The sequence below is a fragment of the Coccidioides immitis genome (genome assembly GCF_000149335.2).
Source record: "Coccidioides immitis RS genomic scaffold supercont3.2, whole genome shotgun sequence".
In the NCBI taxonomy this organism is placed as follows: domain Eukaryota; kingdom Fungi; phylum Ascomycota; class Eurotiomycetes; order Onygenales; family Onygenaceae; genus Coccidioides; species Coccidioides immitis.
Genome location: NW_004504309.1, coordinates 3,659,661 through 3,681,097, shown reverse-complemented (window position 1 = coordinate 3,681,097; position 21,437 = coordinate 3,659,661). Strand labels below are relative to the sequence as shown.

Genomic DNA, 21,437 nt, shown 5'->3' with positions numbered 1-21,437 from the left:
GTGATGCCTGGGAGGGTCTTCCATGCCAAGGATTGCTGCTTAATTCTGGATCTTTTCGAAATCATTTGGCTTGCCGGGAGATCCGTTGTTGCATGGCTACGTTGGAGCGGTCGTCCAGGTCTTTCGCCTTGTAGGAGGGATGACGTTTTTGGGGCAAAGTTGAGCTTACAGCCCTCCGGGTGTGGCTTCGACAGAGGAAGTACGTGATTACGGAGTACACAATTCGCAAAGCGAACTCATGTCACTACAGAAATAACAACGGTTTTAAGTATGATGATCTTGTTGGCTGGTACGGGGTCGAATGTGGGTCAATCCCATATCGATGTCCGCCTCAGGAGCCAGCCCTAAGCTTGCTAACATCTTGGTGCAGTGGCCTTATCATTTGCTTTCCGTCTCCTCTGTAGAGTTCACGGACAGAGTAAGAGGGGGGAAAATATCAGATGATGATGTCCCCATGAAATCTTAGCGTGTTCATGTAGTTTCGGCTCAACTAGTACGGGGTAAAGTGTGAAAATTGAGACGATATCAATTCAGGCTGTGGCTTGGCAGGTGCAGGGATGCTCAATGACTCGCACATAAGCTCACGCGACAGCAATTCTGGCAACGCACAATTCCTGTTTTGTCATGGAAACACCGGATTTCTCAGGCAGTACTCTTTAGCAACTGAGACTTTACCTAGCACTGTGGTTTTAATTTGTGTGAAAGATGTATCACTTGGAGCTTGGTGGGTATTAATGAAGAGATTGCCTTCAGCCTTTCTTATCAGAATGATTCACGGATGGCCCCCATTCAGCTCTATGACAGCTGGCATCCAGGAAATTGGCCCCTTGTCCTTGTATCCATCAGCCTCGGTAGCTAACTAGGTGGTTATTGGCGCCCATTCCCAGACTTACCAGACTCTCCGAATGGACAGTTTCTGTGGCTATGATTCAACCAATATGGCCTCATGCAGGTAACAATCTCGGATATCCATACCAGTGCTTTTTTTTTTTTTTTTTTTTTTTTTTTTTTGCCCCTGAGGACTCAAGACAACGGCAGACCGACCCTGTTCCGTCTTGGCTTAAAAAGGCGATAGGAGCTAAATTTGAGTGTCCGTTGAATTTTAGAGACACAAGCACATTTACTCAGAGCTTAGATCGAGCTTGAGATGGACCGGAAAAGGGTAATACTCCGCACGGGAAATAATTGAGGACTGTTTCTATTCCGGACGGGGTCTAGTTGGAGATAGTACGGAGCCTTACTACGAAGTAGACGGGGTTAGAACAGAGAAAAAAAAAACAAAAAAAAAAAAAAAAAGAAAAAAGAAAAAGAACGAAATTCTGCGCCTTATCATCCTTTATTGATTCCAACCTTCATCCTCCAAACCTCAGAAGAGGAACATAAGGAAGGGAGCTAGTGGTTCTCGAAAGCCGAAGCACCATCTAAAGGCTGGTGGGTGGACTGCTTGGCCGACTCATGATACGAGAAATCCAAGATGTGTGAATGAGGCCCATGAAGGGGGATCCCTAACCCGTTTACGAAACAGCAAAATGCTACGCTGGACAAAGACTTGAACTGCGAAACCAATGGTTCCGTAATAACTAAAAGAGCACATTTACTCCATGTATGTATAGTGTAATCTGCCAACCAATTGACACTTATACAGACCATTGACTGGGAAAACGCACCGGGCAACTATCCCTGGAGGGTATGACAGGCACGTGTCCCCCAAGATATAGGTAGCAACGGGGAAAACGGTACATCGCCGAAAAAAACGCCTGACCAACTTTATGCAAGGGTTTTAGACGTGCGCCTGGTAAATATTACTGGGAGCCTTCATCATTACTGCTAACAACACTGCCAACTTCAGACCAGCTGACTGGAGTGTACAAATTGTCGCGGTCCCGGCCCAAATCGCTCAACGTACCGTCTGAAGTAGTATCAAATGTCTCGTTTTGGATATGGCTAAGACTGGATGCTATAGACGGCGTGGAAGACACCTCGTGGGCCCAGACGTTTTCTGCAAAGCCGGTAGGAGCAGAGCGTGCGGGACCGGCAAAATCCCCAGTCAGGTGATCAGGGTGAGCATAGTAAAAGCCTTCTTCCGTATGACTGGAAGCTGTGGGAGAAGCCACGGGTAGATGATCGGAAGGAGTGTCCTGTATGATCTCTGGCTGGCTGTGTAAAGAAAAGGATAGTTCTGACTCAGAGAATTCCGACGTTGGTGTCAAGTCCACCAAAGACTCTGAAGGATGATCAGAAGTCGTTTCTGAGAGTGCCGGTATAAGGAGCCTATTTCTGCTGATTTCTTCAAATAATTCACGATGCTGTTCTGGGTTAACTGTCGAATCGACATTGGATATCGATGGACCAAAATCGCAACTTCTATTGAGGAATCGACTGGTAGGCTCAGCGGCAGTGATCTCGACTCCAGTGGATTTAGATTCAGAGTCGCTGATCTTGTCATCTTCTACTGATGGCTTTAGTCGACCCTCACTATCGACGAGGGCATCAAAATTGCTGCTGCTGGTTATAGGAGCTCGATGCCGCTTGCAAGATGACAGAAGTTCACGACGACGTTGTATATCTTCCCGCACTTTCCTCCTTCTGAGTTCGGCTTGTTCTCCTAACTCTTCTGTCATAGAGATATCATCTCTCCTCTGGGATACATGAGAGGTAAGCTCATCTCCCCAATTGTTCAGCGTTAATGCTATCTTCCGACGGGAGGATCGGAGCCATTCCTGAAGCTGGGGGCTCTCATAGACAGCAATACCTGCAGCAACGAGAACTGAAACCGTAATCACAATACCTAAAGATCCAAGCACATCAGCTTTGAAAGCTTCCTTGGAGGAGCGTGGCCTCCAAAACAGAATAGAGGCGTTGATTCAACAAATTTCGGGCAGAGAGCGGTGAGGGGCTCCAAAAGAGGGGGAAAAGGGAAGGGGGGAAACCCGACCTTTGGCCAAAGGGGCTGACATGTTGTGTCGTGGTGGACAGTCCAGAGCATTCCCAGTCTCTGCTTTGGGTTGGGGGGGGGAGTTAGAAGGAAAAATGAAGCGCCTGGGGGAAGAAGGATCTGAAGCAGGACTGCGTATTATTCTGCTGCCTTGATTGCGGTGCTCGGAGGGAGCTTATCTTGTTATCGGCCGATGGGGCGATTGCATGACTCAGCAGATGGCATCTGGGCTTCTCTCGAACTCAACGCACTGGAGACGCGCGGGTTCTTCTCGATTCAACTGGATTGACCAGGCCAATTCTGATTGTTTGAGGTGTACGCAACGAAAGCGATAGAAATGTCCCGTCCCACTATCTCCGCCCAGCGGAATCTCTCTTTAACCGAGGAGTTGGAGAGGCTAGAACAGCAAATAACATTGACACTCCAAGGTAAACAAATTCAAGCTTGGTGGTAGGTGTGATGGAGTGCTGATATGTAGAGTTATAGAAATCGACCATAACTTCAGCAAGGCTCATCGAATTGTGACCTCAAGCATACTGCCGGTTGTCGAACAATACGCGGAACAATCGCGCGACGTGTGGGAAGCATCAAAAGTAAGCATATCTCTGCAACTGAAAGTATTGACATTTACTAACGATGATTCCCCTTCAGTTCTGGAAACAATTTTTCGAGTCGAGCGCTAATGTCTCTCTGTCTGGATACGAGGAACAGCCGTTGGATGAGAGTGGACATGACATCACGGCCACTGAGGACTCAACGGACATAACCCACACATCCCTTGACGAAGAGGCCGAGTCGTATTCCTACGATACGGCCCCTTCTGGTCATCTAGATGTTGATCATCGCGATGCAGAACCGGATGTCTCCGGCCTATCTATTTCAGATTCTCATAGTACCCCCCGAGCTAGTGATTACGTTAAATCACACGAGGATAGCTCCGTCGACTATAGCTTAACATCCGACGGGTTTGACGAAGGAGTGTCATCAATCGAAACGCCATCTCAAATGAACAAACCCACCCCATCCACGCCCGGAACAGATCCAACTAGGCGCCCTCGGAATATTCCAACGACTCCTGGATCTGCTGTGTTTCCTCCTCCTACCTCGTTAAAGTCAAACAAGACCAAAATGGACCCAGTTCTTCACCGCACGCTTGACAAGACATATCGTGTTCAAGCGACACCGCTTGGAGGCTCTCGCACGTTGTTTAAAGCACGGCATGGGCCTACGACTCCTAAATCGCGTTACAACATCGAATATTCGCCTCTCTCCAGCCCAGAGCTTGAGGCTCCCAAGCTTCACTCAGAAATATTTTCTTCTCCAGTTGCCCCTGAATCTTCCAAACGTCCCCGTAGACCGAGCAACCCTGGTAACCCAAAGCCAGGAATTAGCTTTTTCAGTCCCGCCAAGCCGAGAATGCACCGTCAGAGCCTCTGGGACAGCGACGATGATTTGGACGACGACAACGTTGACCCTACCGCCTTCTTCGGGCACAGTCCACCGAAAACAATGCAATTCCATGTTCCACAAAGTAAACTGCTCAAAACGCCCGGTATGCTCTCGTTATATGTTTGCATGAATTTTTACTGTCATGAGTCGTTTCATCTGTTTAAACTGACGTGACATATAGCAAAGGAAGCGTCGAAGCGCATAGTGTCAGATCTTTTGCATACAGCTGGTGCTGGAGACACGACTGAGGAGTTTGATAACTTTGAATATAGTCCCACCGTTGTTCGTCGGATGGAGGGATTAGATGATGATACGTTCTGAGTCGCGAGAGAAAGAACGGATGAATTCTGCTATACCATAAACGTGGTATGGAGCAGATGTGCGAAGAATTATAGGGCCCTATGCAGCGGAAAATGCAATCCCAAGCGCAACATTGACAGATCTATCTCGCCTGGAAGAATACTTCGACATCAAATGTACCTTTCCATATGCATGTTTGCTATTTCTACATCATTGTCTTCAGCTATACGAAGTAAATATATAATGCGTATGGAGTACTACATACATACAAGCATGACCCATAGCAGCATTACCTAGCCAAGTGCACGAGGCGCAACAAAGGTAGATTGCCTTGGATTTCACGCAGCACTCGAGACATGCATATTCGTAGGACTACTCCGTATAGAAGCCAAATCCAGCCATTGGCTGGTGGAAAGCAATCCTGAGAGATGATTTAAGCGTCTATTAACCGCAGCATATCCATACAGTACACGCATACATACATACAATAATATATCTGGCCTATGGACAGGTGTAGCAGGTGAAAAGACTTCTTAAGGGACAGCACGAAGATAATTTTCGAAGTTCTCCGTATGCAGTATTCGGGAATAGAAGTGTCGCTGCCACTCAAACATGTGGTTTCAAAAAAGAAGGGGGCGAGGGAAAGGGGTAACCGTGGCATGAGGAAAATTCAGCCAACACTCACACCTGGGGGCATTTCATAACCGTCTCAAGAAGCAAAACTGAGAAAATAGGCTTCAAAAACAGAGGGTATCTGACCAGCAGCGTTATGTTCTGCTTTCCTCGCAGGTTATCAACAAGGGCAATAAGAAATAGACGTAAAAGCGTTAACAAAACTCTGACACGAGCCGTAAAAAATTGCAAAAGACAAGTACTCGAATTAGCATAACGGGCTGAACAAGGAGCTCATTTGTCGAAGTAACTAGAAACAAAGAATTTACGAGTAGTTGTAGAAAACTACTCTGGCATGCCCATGAATATGTCTTGGCAGTTATCCACCAGGAACTGAAGAGTTTCGTTCTTTTTCTGGACATCGGTCATCTCGCGACTCAGACTCTCAGGGCGCATGATCGTAGGAGCGAACACGACAGCAATATTAAGGCTGGTCATCAGATTCTCCCTTTCTCGGTCCACAACGCGCTTAAGGTGGAAGACAAGGAATTCCAACACATCTCTATGTACTCGAGGCAGTTCTTGGAGTCCATGTTGCATGACATCAATGCGTGAGGAAGCTGGCGTGATATTGTTTGCATCGAGAAGCATATCGTATACATCATAGGTGATAAGAGGCGTAGGAAGCATTCGGAAGTACTGCTTCAGAGCAGATGTGACGGCATGGATGTCAAGATCTGGGTCGGAAATATCAAAGTCGCGGCTGCGCTCAAAACCGTCACGGACCATCTGAACCTGTGAGCTGCCACCTGATTTGCGATATATACCCTCGACATCCATTCCTATAAATTTTTTGTTAATATAAGATGCAAAGGAAGTTTTGGGGCGGGGTTGCACACCTCGTAGTTCGACTTCTTCAATACAACGCGTGACGATGCTAGGAATGACACCCCTTTCAACCTCCAGTCTTTGTTCTAAGTCGGAGCCGAATAGTCCTAAATAGAATTAGCACCAAACATCTCAAAATAGGCGAAAACAACAGGTAAACCTACCAATAGAACCCTCGTTGAGCACTGAAGAGCTGCCATTGGCTGGTGGCTTCCATTGAGAGGTTTTGGTCTTTTGGTTTCCGAAAAACCCAAAGCCCTGGCGGGACGGGTCTTGAGTCTGAGCGCGCTGAGGTCCGGAGTTGTTGTCGCTGGTCGGAGGAATGCTTCCATATGGGGCCGTTTCTGTGAATTGAGCACCCTCTCGTTGCGATTTGCCCTCACCGTATAAGAATGCACCTTTCAAACCCTTGGTGACACCCTTCGCGACGTTCTGTCCACCTCTTTTCCAATTAAATTTCTTCGGCTGACCTTTTCTGATGCTCACCACTTGGGGACCTTGGACGACCGTGATTGGTTCGGCTTCCTCCGGTTGGACTATTCCTGGAGACGGCTCATTCGTTATAGAACGCAAGTCTCGCTCCACGGAAGCGGTCGATTTATCTTTGTGATGGTAGATACCTAACCCATTGGGTGCTTGGCGGTTACTGTCCGTAGAATTTGAATTGGCTTTGTAAAGCTCTTGGATTTGGTGTACAAGCTGGTTGTTGAGCTCCGCCAACTGGGCGTTCTTGAGCGACAGCTGCTCAAACTCCTGGAAACTCTTATCTTTCATTCGACCAAGATTTCCCAATTCCTCAACAAGATCATTCCGCTTCTGGATCAACTCTTCGATTTGAGGCATGAACGATTCTTTCAAACGCCGAAGTGCTTCAGCTAGATCGCGTAGAACCGCATTACTCACTTTTCCTAGGTCCAGCGGGGCATTGCTCTGTTTCTCTGTTGCAATATGTTCTCTCAATACTTCAAGTTCGCGCAATACGATCTCCTTTTGTGCATCCAGGAAGACCATTGTAGATCGTTTCTCGCGTAGCTCGGTATTTACCTCCTTAATATTCGCCGTGGCGTTAAGAGCAGCTTCCAATTCCGCTATTTTCTGGTCTTTCTCGATTATTTTCTGTCGTTCTCTGCGAAGCTCGTTCTTGAACCAGTTGAGTTCTTCACGAGCCTCAGGTGAACTAGTACTCGGGCTACTAATATCTTGTGCGAAGGTACTTCCAGTCGAAGGAGATTTAGGCCACTTCAATTCTTTAGAAAGACGAGAGCCCTTTTCACTAAAACTCCTGCCATGACGAACGGAGTTTGAGACGCGTCGAAGGAAGGATTCGTGGTTTTGATTCTCGTCACCCATGATTCGAGCCATGTCCTCTTCAAGGGAGAAATCACCTCCGGCACTATAACGCGGTAGTGACGGGGAAGATTCCGCGCGGCGTGATGTCGACTGAAGAGCACTTAAAGATTCATTTCGGTCATGATTCAACCTTCTGTCTAGTGACTGAGGCGTGCTTGCTTGGTCTTTCAAGGTGCTATTACCCGAGGTGTGTGGGCGCGGTGAAGCAACTGGAGTTGAATCATCGACAGAGGGTTTAAGATCGGGTTTCCTAGCAGTCTTCCCATCACTCTTATTGCCATCAACCCCTGTGACTGAATCTTTGTCGGTTTTGGAATGTGCATGGTTGCTTTTAGTGCTTTCAATCCCTTTCCTGGGCAGAGTGTGATGGAGTTTACTCTCAAGAGAATCGCCACGTTTGGGTGGATGTTGCATCTGTCCCGGCGTAGCAGGGTTCGTGGAGCGGGAGTTTTCGATGGATTTCCTCTCCTTGCGTTTCGACCCTGCACTCTCGGGATCTTTAATTGTGGATTCATTGCTGCTGCGAGGTGTGCTCTCTCCACTAGATTTCTTTGATTTAGGGGCCTCGCTAAGTTGAAACTTCTCTCTATCAGAACTCCGTGGTCCGTTACTATCCTGGCTTCGTCTTGTCAACTGGCTAGCATCAGATGTCGACGGTACCATCGAATGCCTCGCACCATCTTGACGTCTAACCCCTGAAGGGGCTTCCTCAGAACGTCTTTCTTGATATGGTGCCTGCTGTCGATCTGATACGGAGCCTGAACCTCTGGAACCCGGTGGTGGGCGTTGCTCATACGACGATTTTGATGGTGACTCCAAGGATGTACTACGGGGATAATAATCACGGGATCTCTCATCGGCGGATTTTGACGTGTCTGGAGAAGTGATTCGTGACGATGTGTGGTCCGATGGCGTAGGGTCAAATGCAACAGGGATGAGGAATTCTTCGCCAGCAGATCCGTCTGATTTCTGGGAACCTACAGAATGACGCTTGCTATTATAGGTGCTGGCTGGTAGAATAAGATTATCTAAAGAGCGATCCGGATTAGTATTGAAACGGGGGCCTCCGTATAGTCGGGACTTACCTTGCTGAGATTGAGACCATGCTGAGTTATCCTGGTTTTGACGCTCGTCAACTCCAGATCGCGAAGGTACATCAGCTGGGAGTTCAACGTATTCAGTAGGTGGAAGACGACTTTCATGTTCTGGAGGAAGCGAGGGTAAAGATTTATCTAGGTGCATTGCAGAACTAGGATGCTTTTGGCGTTGGGTCGCGTTTCTCGCAGAGCGCTTCCTACGTCGGGCCATCAATGATTCGTGGCAGTCCATGCAGAAAATTCCCTGTGAGGTCCGCGCGTAGCGAAGATTTTCGATCTTTCGCTTGCAGTTGCGACACTTGAAGCAGTTTGCACAAAAAGCTTGATCTCCAGTAAGAATAGCGAGATCCTCAATTTTACTGCCGCAAGAACTGCAGCTGTAGGTACAGTTGTTGCAAATAAGGGAGCCATCGCCAAGAAGGAGAAGATTCGCGTCGGAATCGAGGTAAGTGCCGCAGGTATGACAGCGGAAGCAGTCGATATGCCAACGGTTGCCGGCTGCAAAGAAACAGGGTCAGGACAGTGTGGCCCAGATACGTGCGAGGAGCAACCCACCTAGTTCAAAGGCTTTTCCTTCCTCAAGAATCTTTAAAGGGTTATATATCAGCGTTTATCAACCTTTTGCTGTGGCTGGAGTCCGTTCGACATACCTCACCACAGCCCTTGCAGGGAATTGGGATGTCATCAGGATCCTCGAGGTAGTCAGCAGCCGTTGGCGACTCTAACTGGCCTTTTTCGATCATTTCAATCACGCGATTATCGGAATTATTGACAGAGTTTTCGGCAAAATGAGGATAGAGGAAAAGAAAGGGCGCGCTAAATCGATCGCGGTCTCAATCATGCGAGTAGAGCCGGAGCGGTGGATGAATCTACAGGCCGAACGTTCTTAACTCGAAGGTCAATTGGTCATGCAAGGCTGAAACGAGCGACTAGAGAGAACGTTGCGTTTCACACTCGAAATAGGTCCTAGAAGCCCTGAGTTTGCTGCGTCCTCAGGTGTAACCTCGACTCAAAAAAAAAAAATATGGTAATCCGAGCCCTGGGGGGCCCGGGTGCGGGCCACGCGACGCGAGAAGGGATTGGAAGTGGGAAGTATCGTATACTCAAGTCCAGCTATGGGAGGTCACAGTCAGTATGATGAAAATGATGATGCGAAGCCAATGAGCGGTGCCCAACGGTGATTTGGAGGGAGGATGATGAGGATGCGAAGTGAGACGCTTTCCCAGGGCGACCGATGTTTTTGACAGGAAGCATTCACCGCTGAGAGAGTCTCGGCGCAAATCTGAGGAGACTACTCTGTGAACTCACAGGATCAGAGAGACATGGAGGGACGAATGATGTTCCCAAAAGCGACGACCACAATCCAATAATACGAGATGCACAATCAGGAGGCCAGTGGGAGAGGGGGGAAATCCACGCAAGCGGCAGAGATGCTATGTACAGTACATCCAGCACATCAGCGCGCCAGAGACCGGACCAGGCTGTTTGTCAAAGCTCAATCAGCGCTAGTTAGAGAGGGTATGTATGTAATACTAGATGCATCAATAAAAATAGCGAATTAATAGTCATCACATAAACATGAACAAGAGGGAGCGATGATTTCCAGAACAACTGATTTTCATGTTGCTTGGTGCCATTCCGCAGATTATGGGGGGGAAATTGAGACAAGGTTGACTAGCGCACCCATTCGTGGCCGTGGTTAGATTGGCACAGGCACACAATTGGCCAGGCCGCCAGTTGGTTAGCCCCGAGATGAAGCAGAGTGGAAGAGAAACTGTTTCATCGGAGGAGCACAGCGGCATCCCCCCCATCAGCCAGCAGAGAATTAAATATAGACCCTCTGGTATCTGTGCGCCAGCAGTCAGACTGTCAGTCAAGCGCCGTGAATCTGTGCTGGAGACCACCCGTCGAACTCCTCCCGGCAATACCTAGTTAAGGGGCTCGAGTTGGTCAATAGTGCCGCTAGTCTATCAGCATTAGTTAGCCAGCTAGGCGCTCCCCTTGTCTGCTCTTGGTATTATTCCTGGTCAGGGGTGTCCAAAGACATCCTCGCCGACACAGCTCATGTCCAGGAGAGTCTCACAAAACTCAGCAAGCTGTCGGGCTCAGCTCTAGAGAGATCAGCCCTGCACCAAATGACTTATTGGAATCAGTGAAACCTGAAGAATCAGCGATCGGATTTAGTGTAAACTCGGCCTCGCTCCCTTACCTCGCATTTGTAGACGGTGCTCCTCCACCGACCTACCGAGGAGGTAGTTAAACCAGAGCGTATTCCGTAAATTAACAGTAATGGCGTGGTTGTACGCATCAGCTAGCGTTTGCAATTGGTTCTACGACAGAGAACACAGTGCCAACATTTTGAACTTCGATGGGAACTGATTGGATTCGTCGTTATTTTTGGCAGCTAGAATAGAGGTAAAAAGTCTCTGTCATTACGTAGTGGACATTCCAGCAAACTTGCCCCCTTGATACCTTGACCCCAAGCAATTTTCATCTCTTCTTTCCGTCAGACTTCAAATCTCACGTTCATCCTTCGATCACAGGCTTCGCCAGATAATCTACCTTCCCGAGGAACAATCTCCTGCGACCCGGCAGGCTATTGGCCTAACGTATGGTGGACAGAGCTCGCCCCTTCATAAATCACTGCTCGACCACTCCAGCAGCCCAGCCGGGTCGAGACCGGGGAGCCCACTCATTTGATCATGGTGGAAACCATCTGAGAGGAAGCTATGCCAAAAACTCTTTCGGAGAGTTCACGGACGACGATATTGAACCGGGTTTGTCCACCTGTCCAGACCTCGATGGCAGTGGTTCGTGAATATCCGTTATTGCTCCGTATTCGTGGCCAGGGCCGCTTGTGCCTCCAGGCCCACCAAGGGTCCCAGTGAGCACGGATACACAGGTTATTTGGACTCTGCCCCTGAGAGACCGTCCTGCAATCACCTGTTCCCCCGCAAAAAGTCAGCTGTATTTCCACCTCAACCCAGCTTCTCCTTTCTGGAGAACTTCCCCGGGTCAACGAAAGCAGGGAAGAGGGATTGGGAGCCTCTAAACATCCTATGAGTTCTCGACTTTATTACGGTCAAAGTCGCTCAAGGAGTCAAGCACCTCCTTTCCCCTTCGCTCTGAATTTCCATTGCTCCGCATTTCCCCAGTACGGGGGAAAATGCCGCCCCCGTCTTCGCCATTCAAATATCCATATCCCTCGCCAGACAAATCTCGGTCGCCTTTCCGCAATACTGTTCCTTTTCGTTTCTCTCCTAACACCTTATTTATGATTTGAGCAAGGTTTCTAGACTCAAACCTCCGTGTACCCGTGAGGGACACAAGATTGCCGGAGACATGGACCACTAAAGCCGTTTATTACCCACCCATGTGGAATCCTCTATGCAAAGTATAGCCAAGCGAGAATATCGACAAACCAAGTGATTACGATCTTCGACTTTAAGTCTTTTTGATCTCCCTCCATCAAAAGCAATTTACTCCATTGAACCTCTTGCAATGGTTCTGAAATTGCGAAGTCCCTAACCGCCAGGATATCCATGCCAAGGTCCACGCCGCTTACGTGCATAGATCGACAGGAGGTTAAAGCTTCTCTCAGCCCTGGGACAAAGATGTTTGGATCAGTGGCAAATCAAATCCAGTTGTTCGAGGTCCAATTTCCTCTCAATGGTAACTAAGAAAAAGGCAAAAGCACTGTGTCATACTCTGTATAAATTTGGGGATTCAATGTCCAAACAGTGATTAAGTGCATTAACAGGAAAATCTCTCTATAGTTTGAATAGTAGCCTCGACTTAGTTAATACACAACACCTTGTAGCAATGCACCTAAAAAAAAAAAATAGAAAGCAAAGTCGGATAGACTTTCAACAATGTTTAATGGAGATCAGAATTCCTAAGCCAATAGTTCATAATCGGGTCTCTCTATGATATTATGTGTCAAGTGACTGGTGGATGACATTTGCCCGATACTTTGAGCTGCGTTCTAGCAGCTCAGCATGAGTCCCCTGTTCCACACATTTCCCATCCTCGATGAAGAAAATCCTATCGGCCCGATGGATCGTATTCAACCTATGCGCAATCGCCACTATCGTTGTCCGTCGGGCAATCTTTGCAAGAGAATCTTGCACCTGTTTCTCCGATTCGACATCCAACGCACTGGTCGATTCATCGAGCAGTAGGAGCCGGGGTTTGCGGACAAGCGCGCGTGCAATCGATAGCCGCTGACGCTGTCCGCCAGAAAATTGCTTTCCTTCCTGGCTGCAAGTCGTTTGATACCCGTTTGGTAGAGCCACGATCGTTTCATGGATATTTGCCAGGCGGCATGCTTCCTCAATTTCATCTTGGGTAGCTTCATGGCCAGGACGGGCACCAAGACCAATATTGAACGCCACAGTTCCTTCGAATAGCACGTTTTCCTGGGGAACAAGGGCTATACTGTCTCGGAATGATGTCCCTCTTTGCTTTGTGATATCTATTCCGTCCACGATAACTGATCCAGATGTTGGATTATAGAACTTCTCTAAAACAGCAAATGTCGTTGATTTACCTGAACCGCTAGGTCCGACCAGAGCGCAGAATTGACCCGGGAGAATGTTTAGGTTTAACCCATCAAGGGCAATCTGGTCAGGCCTAGTCGGATATGAAAAGTGCACGTCCCGGAACTGTACACCCATCCCACTTTCATTTTGCGGCGATCGCTTAGATGACGTAGTTGTGAGCTGGCCTTCAACGTCGGAGGGATTTCCATCCGCGAAAATGCCGGTTATCTCGTAGGCGTTATTATTGTTGTGTCCAGACCTCCCTTCTTCCGGGTCTGTGGTAAGCAAACCAACAATATTCTCAGCGGCGATTCGAGCTTTGGACACATCCGGAGCCAGCGCAAACATCTGCCCAGATGACTGAGCGCTGAACAAAAGTGCTGGAAGGACTATGAAAAATTGCGTCTGCGAATAGGTCCCTGACAATATTTGCTGTCCTCCCCACCAATATGCGAGCGCATACACCAGGTTGCTGATACTATATGCAAGAGAAAGCCAAAAGTTTCCATGAGCAACAGTCTTCAAGGTCGCTTCATATGGCGCACGTAACGCCCTCTTAAAAACCTCATAGGCCTCTTGTTCCAGACAGAAAGCAGAGACAGTTCTGATGTTGTCCACTGCTTCCACTGTAATGGCTGTCGCTTGCGCAAATGCCTTTTGGTGTCTTTTTTGATATTGGGCTAAAATACGGAGGCGAAGAACCCCTGATGCAAGCAGGACTGGAATAGTGGCAAGGAGAACAATGGCAATTTTCCAGGCAATAATGTGGGAAAGAATAATACCACTTATTAGGTTTGCCAAAATCGAGAATAATATACCGATTGTTGTACCGGTAAGATTGCTCAGTGAGCTAGCATCGCTGGTAACATGTGCTATTAGCGTTCCGGGGGTTCTTCCCTCTGAATTATGCCACGAGAGCGGTTGACTGAGTAGTGATCGAAGGGAAAGTATGCGGGCCCGATATAGAATCTTTTCCGCAGCCCACCCGAATGCAGACCCGTTAATCAGCGTTGCAGAGAGCTCGACTAAGGCAAGGATGAAAAATAAGAGACCGAAAAGCTCTCCGCTTGAGCGAACGCTGGATGCGCCTTTGCAGGGGTTAAGGCTCCCTACAGTGTGGCCAAATAAAACAGCCTCGCCGGAGTGACTTCCGCCAATCACCAAGGAAGTTATTAGACCTAAGGCAATATGTAATAGATTCGGGCGGATTAACGGAATGCATCCTTTAATGGTGCTAAACAAGCGTCGCTTGGGACCTTTCTTCAGTTCAACAGTGTTAGATTTCTCGGGAGATTTCGTGTCCTCTCCATCAGCATCAGCGAACCCTTTTTCCAAATCCCGCTTCTCGTTGGCTATTTCATCGGCAGTCAAGGTAGGGTCGTTAGAGAACTCTTGACTAAAATCGCTAAGAATAGAGCTCGCAGCGCTGAATTTGTTGAGATTTTGCAACCGCACCATGCCCGCATATGCCCCACCCTGGGCGACTAATTCCATATGAGTGCCTTGTTCAACCACCCGCCCATGCTGGACAACAACGATATTATCCGCATCCTTGGCAGTCGCCAATCGGTGAGCTATCGACACGGTTGTAACACTCTGAGATATTCTAGAGAGGGCTGCTTGAATGAGCTGCTCACTTGTTGAATCGAGCGCAGCAGTTGCTTCATCCAAAAGAAGTAGTGGCGGTTCTCGAACAAGTGCTCGCGCGAGTGCTATCCTTTGTTTTTGCCCTCCACTCAACTGCCCTCCCGTGCTACCGACTTTTGTAGCAAACCCATGTGGAAGAGCTTCAATAAATTCGAGTGCATTGGCAGCAGTGGCCGCCTTTCGAGCAAGGATCATGATTTCTCCGACCTCATTCCCCAGCTCAGCTATAGCTTCGTGTTCAGAAGCTCCGCCTTGAATTCTCTCCGCGAATCGAGGAAGACTAGAGTCCAGAAGTTTGGGAATAAGGTGCTGGTGTTTCTCTGCTGAAGAACTTACGAGACCGTGTGCGATGTTCTCCAGAATTGATCTGTCAAGCAAAGATGGCTCTTGTTGAACCAAGCCAATATGGCCTCGTAAATATCGGACGTTGATCTCGCGTAGATTTATTCCTCCAATTAACACATCACCATCACACGGATCGTAAAACCGCTCGATAAGAGCAACAGTAGTCGACTTTCCGCTACCAGAAGGCCCAACTATTGCAGTGTGTTTATTTGGCGGTATTTTGAAGCTCACACCTTGGAGAACTGGGACATCGGGCCGAGCAGGATACGAGAACTTGACGTCTCGAAATTCAATCTCATCAGAAGAGAAGGAAACAGTTCTGACTCCATCCGACGATGTGCCGTCGATTTCAGATTGGCGTTCGATTGTTTCCATGAGGCAGCTAGCGGCGGACGCTGCGGCGGCAAAAATATGGAGAAAAGGAGCCATTTGGCTCAGTATAAACGAAGCTGATGTCATGTTATCAACGGTATTCTGGCACTATGGAGAACGGGAACTTACCGTCTAAGAGAACAAAGATGACAGTATATACTGCCCCGACTGACACATTTGTATTTTTCCCATCTGCGAGGTCGGCAATCAATCTGCTCCCTTTCCAAAATGCAAGCGCATTGGATGCATACGCAACAAAATATAGGAGGCCAACTTGGGAGGCATGAGTAACAGCTTTCTTCAGTGCATCAAGTCGTGCTTTGAACAAATGTTGAGAGAAGAGGAGCTCTAATCGGGTATTTGCATTGAAGGCATGAACAAGGCCCATGTGGGACAGGCTCGAAGACGTGATAGACGTAGCAGCATCCACATGAACATTGATGCGCTTGGTGTATTTCTTTAAATAATGTCCTCCTCCGAATGCCATGAGAAAGTAGACCGGAATCACAGACAAGAGCATTGCGGCAATCACTGGAACTTTAAGGAAAGCCACGATGAATGCGGCAACGCAGTAAGAAATCGTTCCGATGAATAGGCCGACTTTCTCTGAGGTACCTGCTTGAATAACCTCAATATCGCTCACAAGTCGGGATGTGACATCTCCAGAAGGTAGCTTGTCCATATACGCTGCTTCTTGTTTCAGCAGGCTGCGAAAATACCGAGTCCGTAACCTGCGAACGAGGCGTTCTCCCACCAAACTCCAACATCCGGTGTGGATATACATGCACACGAAATTACCGATAGAGACATATATCACCTGCAAAACCTTTGTGTTGATTCCTGACTGTAATTGCTGCGGGCTTTCCTGTTGGTTGTCGCAGGTTGAGGCATTCAGGTCGTCCACAAGCTCGCCAAAAAGAATACCGAGCAGCGGGAAGGGAATACCAGCGCCAATTGCCGCCAAAGTTCCGATGATTATCAGGCACACGTCGAGCTTTTTGGGCTGCGATGAAAATAGAAGCCGGAAGTAACCAAATGTTTGATCCATTCCTTTCTTAGTGGGTAGGAATCCCCATTTTCTCGGCTGCAATTCGTTAGTTCTAACATCGCCTTTCAGTATAGAGCGACCAATTTTCTGTTAAACTACCTCTATGACCGATGACTTCTCCGGCAAGGCCTCATCGCGGCTTTGAGTAACACATCCCCGCGGACCGGTTTTGGAGCCACGGTTGGGTGCTTCCGGTGCCATCGCCATTCGATGCTTCAACGCGCTCGACACTGAAAGCTTCTCGAGCGAGCTCTGCAACAGGGCATGGAACGGTCTTATAGATCGTAAGTTATTGGCGATATCATCCTAGGAGGCTCAAAGTGTGAAAGAACGTGACACGGCCGAGAGGAACATGCCTTATTTAGCAGTGTCCATAGAATTTGAACGAAATCAACAACGGGTATAAGGCATCCCACCTATTGGCGAGATTGACACCTTGAAGTGAAGGACAGAGATAAATGAAAAAGAATATGGTTGATCAATGCCTCCCTGGCATCCTCAATCCCATCATGTGAGATGAGGGATCGAATCGCGATCCATATTCTTCTGCCAGTGGAGACTTTGGGTCAAGAACCAGCATGGGTCCCATCCAAGGCCTGGGTGGTGGTACTATTGTTACATAGCTGGCGTCGCGGGGCCCCGAGGGATTCGTCGTCAGAATCTCTGGAAGAAGTCTAAATGAAAGTGGACTTTTTGTTTCTTGTTTTCAAACTGTCGGCCGGATGGAGTATAAAGTGGCCAAACCCCTGTCGAGACCGGGGTGGTGGTGGTCTCGAGTACATAACAGCCCAGGGCTGCCGAATCTGGAGGACTCGAGCCGTTTCGAATTGCTCAGCATTCGCAGTCCCGCAGGCCCACGCGGGATCCCTGGGCTGCACATTGCTGACGGGATCAGAACAGGAGTCGAAGGCCAGACACAAGGCGCACGGGAAAGCGTGAGATGGTGAAAATCAGATAACCTGCCGCGTAGGTGGCCGATCAGGGCTGGTCCCCGCCAGCTCTCGGAGCCACCGTTCCAACCTCCAATGAAGGTGCCGCCAAGTCTCACCATGCATCCGTCGTTCTGATCAGATAAAATTTTTCGCTGCTGTTACAAAACAAGGTCAGGGATCGAACCCCTCGAAAATAAATCGGGCACGCTGGACGTCCTCAAGAATCCTCCATTCGAAGCCATTGTCCCATTGGACTATTGCTCGTATGCTTGGACCGCGTTGCGTTGGAAACCTGGTCGTGGCATTGTCTTTCACCAAGAAGACACATAAAGATCCACTGGAAGTGGGTTGAGGCCGTGGAAAACACTCCGCACTGACGATTTAGGAATAGCGAGCCCGCGAAACGAGGACTGGAAAGCGGGTGCTCTGCAAACACACTCGGCGTTCATAAAGAGATTACAGAGTAACTCGCAGGTAGTGAACTCGATATTAATCACAACAGCAGTTCAACGGAGTTGAACACTGTAAGTTAAAGCGTCCCTGCGAACGTTGAATCCAACATTACCAACATCAACACTATATCGGAGCCGAGTTGTCTCTGCGACTAGAGAATCATCCTCGTTCTCATGAAAGATGTCATCACATATACCTTCTGACTTTCGCCCCTGCGTGCGTCTCCCTGAACCATACAACGGCACCTACGAACTTCACGAGACCACGCCCGCAAGCTCGACCGTGCCAACATTCAACCTTCGGCTATCATCAGATTCAGACCAGAATCACCTTCCACCCGAAACTCTTCATCATGACACTCTCCAATTCACCGAGTTTTCAAGAGTCGATGCAGACTCAGTTCCGCTGGAGAATAATTCCCCCTGGGCTCGAGCTAAGCGAAGCCCATCCGCGGTGATTCAATGGGAGGGCTCAGTCGCCCCTACAATCGGCAATATCTGGCTTGTCATGTATATGGCTATTACATGCTGCCCTGATCTCGAAGTCTTCAGATTGAAGTTCTCAGGGGAACAGGCTTTGGAACTAGTCCAGCAGCTTAAGTCGGTCGGCTTGGCCATCGAACATCCTCCCCCGTCCGCTCCTCCAGGCAAACCAATCCCGGTTTCCCACGACCACAAGGACTTCGTCGTGATCTCCAGGAGTGCATTCTGGCAAGGAGCCGGCTCTCCGTTTGGAGCAAGACCATTTTGGGTGGTAGGGTCTGGGAAGGGCAGCCTCGCCGGCTCTTCCTACCCTATCCGTCCTTTGGATTATACTATGACAACTAAGTTCCCTGATGCGCGAGTTTACGCACGTCACCCCATCAGACCAGCTAAGCCGATCCCTGGGTCAACAATATACGCTCGTTACATCCCTCATTTAAGGGAGACCTTTTCAATGGTTGCGCTCGACTGGAAAAATGAAGAACACGTCAATTATTTCCACGTCTGGCAAAATGATCCGCGCGTTGCACAAAGCTGGAACGAGACGGGAACTCTAGAGCAGCATCGAGAGTATCTTCGGAAAATGCATGAAGACGAGCACCAGTTTGCTGTTCTTGGAAAATTTGATGATAATTATTTTGCTTATTTCGAAATTTATTGGGCAAAGGTAAGCTGAAACCAGAGAAGCACGACACCAAAAGGATCTTCTCTCCTTCCTTTGGCGCTTGATCGCATACAAATCAACCAGTACTAACTGTTTCGAAGGAGGATCACGTTGGAGCATATTATGATGCGGGAGATTATGACAGAGGTCGCCATTTTCTGGTCGGAGACTCGAGGTTCCGTGGGCCACACCGGGTCAAGGCCTGGCACACGAGCTTGACGCACTATATGTTTCTTGATGAACCCCGAACCACCTTGGTAGTCGGTGAACCCAGAGCCACAGGGACTAAAGTCCTCGGATACGATCAAGCAAACGGCTACTACATTGACAAATGGATCGACCTGCCTCATAAACGTGCTGCATTGATCAAATGCACCCGCGAGCGGTTTTTCCAGCTGTGTCCATTTCACTACGAAAACTTTAGTTAGTTTAAGTGGAGATTGACTTTATGATTCCATGCCCATCTATGAAATTTTTGGGCTAGTTACGTTCAAAGTATGCTTCATATTTTAGTCAATTCAATTCCACACCCCCAGTTGTTTCCGCCCAAAGGGTCTCCGGGAAAATACGCAGCTCCAAAGTCCGGAACGCGTCCCCACAATGTAGGCCCCAGTACGGATAAGCAACCTGATCGACGATGCCGTCCAGGGAAATGATTGTCGCCAGCCGCCTCGGCGAACACAATACTCCGTATTGTTCCATCCTCAGGAAATAAGAAGGGTCATTGTTTTGTGACGATCATCGAAACCCTTAGCCGGGTGTGTAGTTACTCCGTATGGGATGTCGACTTCCGTGCTCAGCCGGTATTTTATGTAACTAAACAATTCTAGAGGGCAAGGTCCAAAGACAAACCCCTCAGTCCCACACTACAGCAGGGAAAAATAGTTGCGAGTTAATCCCTTAAAAACACGTCCATCCCGAAAGTTTCAATCCAGTGGAACGACTAGTTATCCCGTTTTCCTTAGTCAATCTAATCAGATTGATCTCAGCCATCTTATCATATCAGATTGGTGCACGCGTGCCCGAGCGAAATTCCTTTTTTGTGCCGAGCCCGCACACGAGGCCGACGATCACCGTGCGATGGGTCTGGGCCGCTCAACTAGCTTTGGGCTGTGTTCGCCGATCTCACCAAGCAGAAGCTTCCGGCGCGGCATGTGTCCGTTCCAAAATTCTCTTACCTTCGTGGACGGTGTGGCTCCGCGCTGGCTATCGTGACGTCTCGAGAAAAATTTTCGCCTGCAAGAATTCGAGCGGCTTGGGAGTGATTTCTGACTCCTCTGACGGAGCGCAAATACGAAGCACGCTTTATGGAGGACAAAAGGCTGCCGTACAGGACTTACGACATCGGCATTCAACTTCAAGGTTGGATCCGGAGACATCAGCAAATACCAGATCTACTCTCGAGGTCGTGAAACAGTGCATCCCACTGCGGATAATCCAAATCAACATTAAAATCCCAGGACTCCATCCATGACGGAGGAAAGGTCCGTTCCATCTGGGTGGCTTGAATCTGCATGGCTTCTTGCCCTGGAGCAGGAAGCAATGGATTGTTTTCTTGCATTGGGGCCGCTGCCTCCCGTTTCTCTCCGTTGTTACTGTCACCACTGGGTTCTACATCCGTCAACAGACCCCACTTCTTCATTATATTCTTGAGTTCCTCTAAGCCTCGTGCTACGATTCCACTCACTTCCTTTGCCGCTTCCAAAGTGTGACAGCACTCCGTGATCTCCTGGATCCGTGCTTCTGCGTATGGCTCATCTTTATTGAAGTTGTAGTCCATAACCAGAACGACGGTTGCAAGAAACACCTGATACATGATAGCCCATACTCTCCTGGATGGGTTCTGGCACTTAAAGAAGTTGCTTCGTTCCGTATTGTTCGCTCAAAATCAAGAATGGTCCGTGCCCCACGCGCAAGGTAAGGTCGATGAAGGCGAGATATCCGGGTGGAGGCTCCGAACTGCGCCATCAGCCGCTGCCAAATGAGATAAGGCCGCTCTTTATCCAACTCTCGACATCGCTGACGATTCTCGGAATCTGACTTGAGGAAGTATGGGACGGTATCGATGAATGTGTTCAATTTTCTGTCGAAATTCAGGACCTGATCGTAGTCGATTTCATCAATTCCTATACCTTGGGCTGTCACTTCATCTATGAGTTCACGAAATATCACAGACAGTCGGCATCTGAACAGGAAATAGCTCATTTCTGTTGGCTCTGACAAGGGCTTGTCTGAACACGAACCGCATGAGATTGCTTCATCGTCACAGTTACTTGGCAAATTGACGTGCATCTGATTGGGATGGACCATGTAAGTTTCAGT

The 21,437-nt window shown here is 48.6% G+C and overlaps 8 protein-coding genes across 8 annotated transcripts; 3 read left to right on the top strand and 5 right to left on the bottom strand.

Moving 5' to 3' along the window:
• Window positions 1-92: 92 nt before the first annotated feature.
• On the top strand, window positions 93-466 carry CIMG_13088 (uncharacterized protein; the record flags this gene model as incomplete). The annotated part of the gene is made up of 3 exons (XM_001242960.2): window positions 93-130; window positions 172-199; window positions 371-466. 3 exons carry the CDS (start codon window positions 93-95, stop codon window positions 464-466), a joined length of 162 nt encoding a protein of 53 aa, XP_001242961.2.
• A 1,082-nt stretch (window positions 467-1,548) lies between these two features.
• On the bottom strand, window positions 1,549-3,062 carry CIMG_06856 (uncharacterized protein). The gene is made up of 2 exons (XM_001242959.2): window positions 2,936-3,062; window positions 1,549-2,788 (listed from the first exon to the last, which is right to left on the bottom strand). The coding sequence occupies exons 1-2, from the start codon at window positions 2,955-2,957 to the stop codon at window positions 1,803-1,805; spliced, it is 1,008 nt and encodes a 335-aa protein (XP_001242960.2). The 5' UTR covers window positions 2,958-3,062; the 3' UTR covers window positions 1,549-1,802.
• A 166-nt stretch (window positions 3,063-3,228) lies between these two features.
• Window positions 3,229-4,946, top strand: CIMG_06855 (DASH complex subunit ASK1). Its single transcript, XM_001242958.2, has 4 exons — window positions 3,229-3,363; window positions 3,422-3,528; window positions 3,587-4,487; window positions 4,566-4,946. The coding sequence occupies exons 1-4, from the start codon at window positions 3,273-3,275 to the stop codon at window positions 4,703-4,705; spliced, it is 1,239 nt and encodes a 412-aa protein (XP_001242959.1). The 5' UTR covers window positions 3,229-3,272; the 3' UTR covers window positions 4,706-4,946.
• Window positions 4,947-5,104: 158 nt separating this feature from the next.
• CIMG_06854 (rho GTPase activator Rga) lies at window positions 5,105-10,863 on the bottom strand. Its single transcript, XM_001242957.2, has 9 exons — window positions 10,841-10,863; window positions 10,715-10,770; window positions 9,940-10,598; window positions 9,282-9,744; window positions 9,187-9,217; window positions 8,620-9,129; window positions 6,349-8,562; window positions 6,196-6,291; window positions 5,105-6,138 (listed from the first exon to the last, which is right to left on the bottom strand). Exons 4-9 carry the CDS (start codon window positions 9,372-9,374, stop codon window positions 5,642-5,644), a joined length of 3,441 nt encoding a protein of 1,146 aa, XP_001242958.1. The 5' UTR covers window positions 9,375-9,744; window positions 9,940-10,598; window positions 10,715-10,770; window positions 10,841-10,863; the 3' UTR covers window positions 5,105-5,641.
• Window positions 10,864-11,323: 460 nt separating this feature from the next.
• Window positions 11,324-12,175, bottom strand: CIMG_06853 (uncharacterized protein; the record flags this gene model as incomplete). The annotated part of the gene is made up of 3 exons (XM_001242956.2): window positions 11,324-11,574; window positions 11,712-11,981; window positions 12,115-12,175. 3 exons carry the CDS (start codon window positions 12,173-12,175, stop codon window positions 11,324-11,326), a joined length of 582 nt encoding a protein of 193 aa, XP_001242957.2.
• Window positions 12,176-12,363: 188 nt separating this feature from the next.
• CIMG_06852 (ABC multidrug transporter Mdr4) lies at window positions 12,364-17,107 on the bottom strand. Its single transcript, XM_001242955.2, has 3 exons — window positions 16,684-17,107; window positions 15,666-16,620; window positions 12,364-15,613 (listed from the first exon to the last, which is right to left on the bottom strand). Exons 1-3 carry the CDS (start codon window positions 16,789-16,791, stop codon window positions 12,564-12,566), a joined length of 4,113 nt encoding a protein of 1,370 aa, XP_001242956.1. The 5' UTR covers window positions 16,792-17,107; the 3' UTR covers window positions 12,364-12,563.
• Window positions 17,108-17,743: 636 nt separating this feature from the next.
• CIMG_06851 (siderophore biosynthesis acetylase AceI) lies at window positions 17,744-19,622 on the top strand. The gene is made up of 2 exons (XM_001242954.2): window positions 17,744-19,118; window positions 19,217-19,622. Exons 1-2 carry the CDS (start codon window positions 18,150-18,152, stop codon window positions 19,541-19,543), a joined length of 1,296 nt encoding a protein of 431 aa, XP_001242955.1. The 5' UTR covers window positions 17,744-18,149; the 3' UTR covers window positions 19,544-19,622.
• Window positions 19,623-20,289: 667 nt separating this feature from the next.
• CIMG_06850 (uncharacterized protein) lies at window positions 20,290-21,407 on the bottom strand (the record flags this gene model as incomplete). The annotated part of the gene is made up of 3 exons (XM_001242953.2): window positions 20,290-20,450; window positions 20,505-20,873; window positions 20,930-21,407. 3 exons carry the CDS (start codon window positions 21,405-21,407, stop codon window positions 20,290-20,292), a joined length of 1,008 nt encoding a protein of 335 aa, XP_001242954.2.
• Window positions 21,408-21,437: the final 30 nt, after the last annotated feature.

Coding starts and splice junctions, on each gene's coding strand:
- CIMG_06854 (XM_001242957.2), bottom strand. CDS start 9,374: ATGATCGAAAAAGGCCAGTTAGAGTCGCCAACGGCTGCTGACTACCTC. Junction 6,292..6,348: donor GCTCAACGAGGGTTCTATTG/GTAGGTTTACCT, acceptor AATTCTATTTAG/GACTATTCGGCTCCGACTTA. Junction 6,139..6,195: donor TGAAGAAGTCGAACTACGAG/GTGTGCAACCCC, acceptor AAAAATTTATAG/GAATGGATGTCGAGGGTATA.
- CIMG_06852 (XM_001242955.2), bottom strand. CDS start 16,791: ATGGCGATGGCACCGGAAGCACCCAACCGTGGCTCCAAAACCGGTCCG. Junction 16,621..16,683: donor AGAAGTCATCGGTCATAGAG/GTAGTTTAACAG, acceptor AACGAATTGCAG/CCGAGAAAATGGGGATTCCT. Junction 15,614..15,665: donor CATCTTTGTTCTCTTAGACG/GTAAGTTCCCGT, acceptor ACATGACATCAG/CTTCGTTTATACTGAGCCAA.
- CIMG_06855 (XM_001242958.2), top strand. CDS start 3,273: ATGTCCCGTCCCACTATCTCCGCCCAGCGGAATCTCTCTTTAACCGAG. Junction 3,529..3,586: donor ACGTGTGGGAAGCATCAAAA/GTAAGCATATCT, acceptor ATTCCCCTTCAG/TTCTGGAAACAATTTTTCGA. Junction 4,488..4,565: donor TAAACTGCTCAAAACGCCCG/GTATGCTCTCGT, acceptor CGTGACATATAG/CAAAGGAAGCGTCGAAGCGC.
- CIMG_06851 (XM_001242954.2), top strand. CDS start 18,150: ATGTCATCACATATACCTTCTGACTTTCGCCCCTGCGTGCGTCTCCCT. Junction 19,119..19,216: donor TCGAAATTTATTGGGCAAAG/GTAAGCTGAAAC, acceptor ACTGTTTCGAAG/GAGGATCACGTTGGAGCATA.
- CIMG_06856 (XM_001242959.2), bottom strand. CDS start 2,957: ATGTCAGCCCCTTTGGCCAAAG. Junction 2,789..2,935: donor GTCAGCCCCTTTGGCCAAAG/GTCGGGTTTCCC, acceptor TTGGATCTTTAG/GTATTGTGATTACGGTTTCA.